The sequence below is a fragment of the Solanum dulcamara genome, chromosome 8 (assembly GCF_947179165.1).
Source record: "Solanum dulcamara chromosome 8, daSolDulc1.2, whole genome shotgun sequence".
NCBI lineage: Eukaryota > Viridiplantae > Streptophyta > Magnoliopsida > Solanales > Solanaceae > Solanum > Solanum dulcamara.
Genome location: NC_077244.1, coordinates 63,387,121 through 63,397,026, shown reverse-complemented (window position 1 = coordinate 63,397,026; position 9,906 = coordinate 63,387,121). Strand labels below are relative to the sequence as shown.

At 32.1% G+C, this 9,906-nt stretch overlaps 1 protein-coding gene across 1 annotated transcript; it reads right to left on the bottom strand.

Moving 5' to 3' along the window:
• Nucleotides 1–617: 617 nt before the first annotated feature.
• LOC129900050 (cathecol O-methyltransferase 1-like) lies at nt 618–3,021 on the bottom strand (the record flags this gene model as incomplete). Its single annotated transcript, XM_055975026.1, has 4 exons — nt 618–1,730; nt 1,849–1,913; nt 2,037–2,347; nt 2,603–3,021. Coding segments are annotated over 4 exons (1,095 nt in total), but the record flags the coding sequence as incomplete, so codon positions are not given.
• Nucleotides 3,022–9,906: the final 6,885 nt, after the last annotated feature.

Genomic DNA, 9,906 nt, shown 5'->3' with positions numbered 1-9,906 from the left:
TTTCTTAAGCTTCTATATCAAGTTAAAATCAGATTAAAAAAATTAAAATGAAAAAAATAATGAAAACTAGTATATGTACTCGTGCTATGCTTGAATCATAGAAACAATTATATGTGAGACATGTATGACATATTGCAGATCTTATTATATTTATCTTTTTGGAATCAAATCTTATTATATACTGACATTTTCTATATAGAGTATACTTAATTGCTACTGCATTATTACTAGCCATTTCATCGAGCAATATGCATTGCTGTGCTGACACATTCAATGTCTAGAATTTAATTATTAATAGAAATTTGGGCATGGAAAACAGCGCCAGCTAAAATTTTGTCACTTTTGAAACCTAATACAATAAAAATGGCTTATAATTTCCTAATTATGTCTTTAGTTGACAAATCCAATAATTTGAAGTATTTGTCATGAAATCATTAAGATAATATTATTAGGTAGACTATCGAAGTGATGGTTCTTGCCGCAGAAGTATTAGATGATTTATTATTAGGGTAGTTAAATTAAATTATAGAATATAATTCAATTAAAAGACTTATGTGAAAAAGGAAGAATGATATATTCATGAATTATACCCTTGTCTATTCATGAATTCAAGTAAATTTTCTTAATTAAAATAATGTTACATATGTATTGTGAAAATCTTTTAGTTTCACGATTCTATATATTAATTTATGTTTAACAATTCATAATCGAGAAAAAATAAGGATACAATTGCCTCATTCCAAATCATTCACGACTAAGGGTGTGTTTGGTAATTTCCATATGTTTGGTTGATATTTTTGAAAAATATTTTCTCTAAAAAAATAAGTTTCTAGAAAATGAGGAAAATAATTTTTCGAAAGGAAAAGAGGCTAAAATGCTTTCGAACTATTGAAAATGGTACAAAAATGCCCTTAATCCATTTATTGAGCCTAAAATATCCTTGACATCCACCTTTAGGTCCAAAAATAACCATTTTCTTTAACGGAAAAGGGCATTTTAGGCCCAATAGAAGGATGAAGACATTTTTGTACCATTTTTAATTGTTCGAGGGCATTTTATGTCATTTTTGGATCTAAAGGTGGATGTCAAGAATATTTTAGGCTCAATAAATGGATGATGATATTTTTATACCATTTCCAATAGTTCGAAGTTATTTTAGGTCATTTTCCATTTTCCTAATAAAGCTAGGAAAAACAAGTTGCATAATTAACATTCCAAGTTTATTGTCTCCTCTACTCCCACTGAATCCCCCCACCTTCACACCTTGATCATCCCACCTCCCGCCACCCCCAGCCCTCCACTCATAGATAAATAAAGTAACAGAAAGTTTTAGTACAATAATCTTATTGATATGCTGCAATTCCAGTCCAAAAGTAGTGGCATAGTAGTTAATGGATGATATTCAGAGTCGAGTAGTAGAGGTAGAGTAGCTACTTGTAGAATTCCATAACCCAAAAGTTAGAGACACAACAGATAAAGTTAGTGCCTTTGAATCCAGCTCCAGTTGTGAGGGCTCGAAACTCGTGTTGAGAGCGCTCTTTGCCTCCGGAACTATAAGCCAACATGATCAAATCAAATTGTGAAACACTAACACAGGCATGGGTATGATCAGGTTTCACTGGTAGAATGGCCTCAACAACTATCACTTTTCCATTTTTACCACGTATAGCTTTATAACAGTTCTTCAACAACTTCACGCACTCATTATCACTCCAGTCATGAAGAATCCACTATCATATAAACACAAATTGTCAATATTTTGAAGAAACAATACTATTTTATTTTATTTTTGCTAAACCTTTTTCATACTAGATTTTTAAAAATTAACTTCATGAGATACGTACGTACCTTCATAAAAATAGCATCTCCTTCTGGAACACTTTCAAACATATCTCCCCCGACGTGTTCCACCCCTTCAATTAATATAAAACTTTGATATGAATATAATGCTCTCTTTTTGAGCTATTTTCTAACTCACACATTACACAAATTAAGAATACTTTATACAAGTAAAGTAAACAGGAATGAGAAGGTACCGCTATAGGAAGGGGCATGTTGAACCACATAAGGCAAATCAAAATTAGTACCCTTAATGGTTGGGTATTTAGATGTAATCATGTTGAGGTTGATTCCAAGACCACCTCCCACATCAACCAAACTCTTGATGTTCTCAAAACCCTTGTAGTTGTTCAGTATATTTTTCATGATTAGAATTGTATGGTCATTCATTGCCTTGTTGAAAATATCACTGAACATGGGATTCATTTTTAGATATTCAAATGCATTTACACCTAGAATCCTCTCAAATGGGACTCCTCCTTCAAGAATGGCATCGTTTAATTCAAACCTGTGATTTCAAATTAGATAGAAAGGAGTAAGATATGGTCTAATTTGCTTTCGAACTTTGTGAAATATAGTTTAAATTTATCATTTAGTTATTCTCTATAAGTCCATAATAGTCTAAACATGATATACTATATATTAGATATACCCAATAATACTTCCTTATTAATATATAGAGTGTTAATTATAAATACTCAATGTCGCAAAATCTTTTATTTGTTATAGTAACAGTATATTTAGTGTAAGACAAAAGAATTACCAGGTGTTAATGATTACTTTATTTTGACGCAGAGCCAAGAGTGGCCGCAAAGATGCATCATCTTCATAATCACGAACAAAGAACTTGCCCACTGGTGACAGACCGTAGAGTCGTTCATTATTATTAATAGAGCAAGTGAGCAATGAATAGCTAGCCACGAGATAAAGCATTCTGTCTAGCATGTTGGCTGCTTCAGTAGGATTATTATTACAAGGCATTTTAGAAACTATTTGAGAAGCAGAAAGTTGAGTATCATCAGCTTTGTCTAGGATCTCAAATACCTCTAATTCAACTGTTGAATGCAACACAAAGGGGAGTACTGATGATGACAATAATTGCATTGCATATGCAAAATTACCCTCTTTTTCTGACCTACTACTAATTGGTAATTGGCTGTTCGACATATTGACTAAATTAATTAGTTAACACTATCTCAATTTTCTCTAGCACTGCTCCTTCCTTTATATACAAGTACAATAATAATAGGCATCATGGTATGGACCCTACATGAGGTGGACTTGGACATGAGTTCACTACTACTGTAAGATCAAGGGTAAAGAGACCAATTACCAATAACCCTTTAATTTTGTGATTTTGAGTAAACATATATTTCTTATTGAAAAAATAGTGCATATATACCTATTTCATTAACAAGCGAAGATTTACTTAATGAAAAACTTTTAAAACTTGATTTGTTTTAATTTAAAACTGTAATGTAGCTTTAAAATTTAGATCACCCATTTTTTGTACTCCTCTAGACCTGACTTGACCTAACTCAATGAAAAAAATCTAATTCCTCTTTTACGCAATCAATTAATGGGTTTGGGTGGAGTCTAAATAAAAGAGGGCACAAAAGGAGTAATAAAAGTAGCGCGGTTACGGCGCGTTGAGGCACTTCTTTGATGGTCCTCATATGCTCGATTATTTTTTTTGTTTTTCTTTATTTGATTTGCATTTCAAATTTAATGTGTCTTCAAAAAAAAGAGTCTTATATATGACTCTTTAGTGAATTGTTCATTTTACAAGAGAGAAGTGTTATTGTACAAGATATTACTAAAAATAATGTTCAAGATGATATCATCTTCTCTTACTATTATAGAGATGCTAACAAAATGGTTGATTTTCTCACAAAACTAGTCACAATTCTTGATGAATACAATCTCTATCTCTATCTGATATGTTTTAACATTCTTCATTTTTGCCAAGATTGCTTATAATATCATGTCATGTCATGTGTACACAGGATAAGGACTAGATCATCTTTTGTGTCTTTTCATAAATGGTATACATTACTCCTAAAATTAGACTTTAATTTTTTTTTCTTAAAAAGAGTTAACATTGATGATGTATGGTGATAGCACACTCTAAATGTCTATAGCTTTGTAACCTTGCTATATATGAATGTCATCACTGACATCTTTTTCTTTTCGATAATAATCTAAGCTAGATATATAAAATATAAGACGACAGAATTTATGTGCTCTTTATCTAAAAGAAATTCTACAATTTTCCATATCTTTTTATATGTATATTAAGTCATTTATTATGAAATATTAACTTTATATATTCAATTTTTAGACGGTATATTTCCACTTAGCAATTATTTCTAGGAATCATAGGGCTCTAACTATTGGGTTCAAAATAATCAGGACGTCATGCGGAACTTTATAATTGCAAATCATGTTGGTGATATCAAATGACAAGGAAAAGTATACTAAAAATATATTATTAATATGATTTGGCCTAGTGACCTATATATTATAAAATTAATATTGAAAAAAGGCATAAATATGTAGGGAGAAAATCTCTCCATAAACAACACACTTTTAACGACTACGTACATTGTGGATGTTATTGTGTTCTTTGGTATGAGAAAAGGGTTATAGAGTTCCAAGCTTTTTTTCTAAGGAAAAAATAAACAAAAATAATAGAGAATTATATTTTCCTTTCAGAAAAAGTAAAAACAATTATGGTAATGTTTTAACTTTCCTTCCAGAGAAAAGCAAAATTTGAAGATAGTAAGAAAATCAGGCAAAATCCTAACAAATCTCCCCTCCCGTTATTTTATATTTTATTTATAGTAAGAAAATCAGGCAAAATTTGAATATATTTTATTTATTAGTTAACTTTACCCTTTTCGTTAAGATCGAGTTATTCATACCCCTTCTGTTACGAAACTTAACAAAAATACCCCTCATTTTAATAGATTTCCACATGACAATTTAAAATCCACATGGCTTGCCACTTGGAGTGAGGTGGATATCACATGCCATGCCACCCCAGCACCAAATTTTTATTCTTTTAATTTTTAATTTAAGATTTTTATTCTTTTTTGTATTCTCATTATGCATTAAAAAAACACCTGATCCCAAAAATAAATTCATCATCTTTACCTACGAAAGCAATTCAAATCTATAAAGTAGAACTTCTCCTCTTTTGAATCCCATCAACATTGCCTTCAACAACAACAACTAAATTATGATCGAGACAAAATTCAAAAAGCTTATAAATATTCCTCCAAATCTTAAAAGACTTATCTCCAATTCCCCGCTGGCTGAAATCGTCAAAAAAATTATAGATGTCTAGGTCTTGAATTAGGAGAATTGAGTTGTGCTATTTAAGAGTTGTTCATAAATCACAAGGAATGCGATTTACATGTATTTTTTTGGTTCCATTTTCAGTTTTAATGAGGGGCATTTTTGTCTTTTTCCCGCCTCTCCTATACTTAACACACGACGTTTGAGACCAAAATTCATCCCTTATCAGTTTCTAAAGGAATTTTTCTCTCATTAAACACCCAAAACTTTTGAGAGCAAGGATTGGAGAGAAGAGGAGAAGCTAGGGTTCAAGAGTTTCAAGACAACTCTTAGATTTTCGCTTAGATAATTTTCATTCCAGATATTTAAGGCTAATCTAAATGTTAGACTGAGTTCGTCCACATGCCATTTCACTTCTATTGACCTGAATTGAGTTTGAGTTTGAGATCCCGAGTTTCTTGAATTATCTATTATCTTGTTAAGTTTTTAATGCCTATTTAAACACAAATTGATGGTATTCATGACTTGAATAATTTATTTGAGATACATGTTCATGTTTTCATTCACATGAACACTAATTGAGGATTGTATTTGATTTTATGCATAAATTGAGTTTGAAGATACAAATTGTGATTGTCCTGACTGAGATTTAATCGAGCATGAGTTGAGTTAAAAGAGTCTTTAAAATTATAATTATTTTCCTGCCGATTTACATACTCGTACATTCCATGTACTGACGTTATTTGACCTGCATTATTTTATGATGCAACTTAGGTATTAAAGATCCTCGATAGGAGTACCATTGAAGATCTATTTCCTTTCTGATAGTTGTGAGACCTCCTAACTTCGAAGGAATCATAATTATTTTATTCATTGTTTATGAGTAGTTTCTTTCGAGGTAGCCGTGGGCTTGTCTCGATACCTTTTTGATAGTTGATAGAGGTTTTATAGAATAGACTAAGTAGATTGGAGTTAACGTCCCTTTTGAGTCTCTTTTGCTTAAACTTATATTTATGAGATTGGATTGATTTTCAAAGATTGTCTAATTAAAAACTATTATTTATTTGAGTTGTTGCATTAGTTAGCCCACTAGAACGTTTCTTGTTATTGCATTGAGTCTTCCACTGATTGATTGAATGAGTGATCGGACCAAGTAGTACGCTTGGGGACCAGTATTGATTTACAAGTTCCAGCCATGCCTAGGGTACCCTCTTGGAGCGTAACAAACTTGGTATTAGAGCATAAAGTTCAAGTGTCTTAGGGTGTCTATGAAGTCGTGTCTGTAGGATCTTATTTATGATTGTGAGGGCCCTACTTCTATAAATGGGGGACTATAGACATTTAATAAAAGTTTCCCTTCTTTCAAAATTCAAATCATGCAATAGAGTTGTCCCCTAAGAAACTTATCCAGATTCATGCGTTCTCAGATCCATTCGACTACCCCTCATACTCAAGATAGTTGAAACAGTAAAGCTCATATCCTTATTAATGAGTTACTTTCAGATAAAGTGTTCAGAGGTTAAAGACATTGCACCAGGCTTGAGAGAAGCCGGTTAGTTTGCACAAGTCTATTGGTTTGAAAGAATGCACCATATTTATATGAATCGTACGTTGAGGTAGAGAAAGATGTATTTTCATACTCCCTTCTCTAAAACCTTATTTCAGATATTATTCTCGAGAGGAAAATTATGTCTCTAAATGATTAGTGTCACCATCTGATGGAATGTGATTTGAGGCATGGTAAGTTATGATTCGTAGAATGATCCTAGAGCTAGAAAGATAGAGTTAGAGGAGTAGAAACCAAATAGTGAGAATGGTGGTTGATTGAGGCATGTACCTAGAGCTAGGTATCTATAAGGTAAGCAATGGGGTTAGAAGTCAAGTCTCTTTGATTTTGACAAAAGATATAGTAAGTATCATCTAGCTTTCATGATAGAAGGTAGAGAAAGAGTTGTTGGTTAGAATGAGTAAGAGTATACTTGAACCTAGAAAGAAGTTATGTGACGTGTCAGTGTGTTAGTAAAGAATAGTTATTGGTAGTGGACCAAAAGAATGAGTTGTCATGAATTGGTATATCTAAGATGGACTTATGATGTTGTAGGAAAAGCCTCATGATATTCATAAAGTCATGAACATAGATAGGCAAGGAGGTGTAATGAATGGCTAAATAGTATCTAGGTTGTGAAAGGAGATATGGTGATAGACTGTAATTAGATAGACTATGAGATAGAAATTGATTACTTGTCATGAGGTCATAATAGGTGAGTGTTTCTTAAATTTCACCTATCAATTGTAAGATAGTATAGTATGCGAGAAGTATGTAAGATACATGTTGGCACTAGACTCTAAACTTGAATTTCAAATGATCATTGTGAACACAGGATAGCATTATGAGAGTGACAGTGTTGGTTTGGAAATTTGCTCTAGTAGGCTTGACATAACATATGTGAGAAATTAAGATATTAACATGCAAGAAGTGTTGTTGTTGTTTTTTTCATGCAAGAAGTGTGATGTTGTGAATGTGGGGTTATGACCCTTAGGTGAAAATAGTGAAGTGTGGCTAGTCATTAGGTAAGAAGAGACTTAAGATATGTATCTGAGATAGTATATAGTTGTATGAGGCTCTAAGTTTATGAATTTCTATTGGTACCTAGTTAGTATTCGTTACTTGCCAATGGGGAGAAGGTTGAGGTAATAATTATATTTTGGCAAAATGGATCAAAACCCCCCTAAACTTGTCGATTTTTATTTGGTGTACACCTAAACTTTGTGTTGGCTTAATTAACCCCTCCCCACCTCAACTTGGTAATTAGATAATCGCAGCCTCCCTGGAAGCTAATGTGGCAAAGAGATGAATGCACTCTCTTTATCGCGTGAGAGGGAAGAAAAATCGAAAAAAACAACTTTCAAGTGGGTATTTTCAACTATTCAATGCCACACAATCAATATAATGATTTATTTATTTTAATCATATTTCTCTGTACTTTTCCTTAACATACATTGCATATTCTATTCTGAATATATTTTAAGCAATGATTATTAGTTGAAACTTTATTTATTTTATCCATATTAATAGAAGGTTTAGCCAAAATAAAGAAATTCAAACAGATATTTTCTATAAAAAAATTATGTTTTTTCTTCATGCAATGTTTATTTATTTCAATTGTGTATTATTCCTTTTTGGGACCAAATAAATAAAATATTTTAAATTTTATTTAGTTCTTCTTTAGATACAATAATTATTCTTTCTAATTTGTATTTCTTTTTTTCCTGGTCTTGATTAAAATATCATTATCTTTTCCCAAATAAAAAGAAATATAGTTAAAATATCATTATTTCAATTTTTTAACACAAAATTGACCTTGAAAAGATGATTAAATAATTAATGATCTTAAAAAGATAAAAATATATATTTTATTCTAAAAAAGTCACATGGACAAAGAAAATTCGTGTGGAAGCGCGTGTATTACACATCCATGAGTTGTCAGCATTCAGGAGGGCGCGACTATCAAATTACCAAGTTGAGGGAGTAATTAATTCAACACAAAGTTTAGGTATACATCAAATAAAAGTCAACAAGTTTAGGGGGTCATGATCTATTATGCCTTATATTTTTATATAGTATTCATAAGAATTGTATGAAGGGATTATATATTAATGATGGTGAGTCTCTCATTACAGTTCAAGTTTCCTTCAGTTAGGTAGATATGAACTTAGAAGGATGGTATTAATAGGCTAAGAAGGGGAATGTCAGACTATTAGAAGTTAGGTAAAGCGGTTATGTGCACCGGTAAGAGCAACGATGATAGAAAGATGCCTAGTAGATAGAAAGAAGTTATGAGAAATATCTTAGAAGGAAGACCTATTAGCGGTTTTATATCTTTGAGTATAGTATAACTGGGTGGAGTAATGTGCTTATAGCTTAGATTTGTGTAGAGAATCAGTTTGTAGTCTCAAGGTAGTGACCTTCGAGCTAAGGGGGAGATGATGAGGTATTGAACCAAAGTAGGTCTTGAGTTTAAAGAAGTGATAAGTTGATCAGGATGAGACATCAGTGTTTTTTCATCTCTTACATTCTTTATACTTCAGTTGAGGCGATACCCTACTCCTGTCTAGTGTATAAGTGCCATACCCATGGCCCAGACCCAGGCACTTTATGTTCATTCATGTTTATGCTCAGTTCCTAGATTGAGAAGTGGTAACTTCGTTCAGGGATCCCGATTTTATTTCATGAATCTAAGATTTTCTAGCCCTATGATATATGAAACATGACCTTTACAATCATGTTTCACGGTATGCTCAGTTTCACAAACTCATGATAGGCCTTAAATGCTAGTGAGATCATATTACGTTATGAATGTCCTCAGATCAGATTTCTTGAATGAATTATGCTTATGTTCTTTTGCGCTAAGCCCTTTCAGTTATCCTTTCTTTTCAGTCTTGACAGCGACGTTGATGATAGTAAATGAGTTATGGTAGATGAGAAAGAGTGGATGTTCCTTATTGTTATAGTTTTGGTATGCTTATTACATTTAAGGTTATAGGCATAGAGAAAGAGCGGGATGGGATCTTGTTGTTTGCAATAAATAGGAAAGAGTATATTGGTGATTCTTAGTAGGAGTCAATGCAATTGAGGATGTAGAGATGCTAAGGTAGACATGAAAATTCTTAAATAATTTTGACCTCAAAAAAAAAAATGAAGTGGTTAGAATGATAGGCTTCAATGTGTGGTTGTCTTTATGTTAGTGATTATAGTAGGCTATTAAG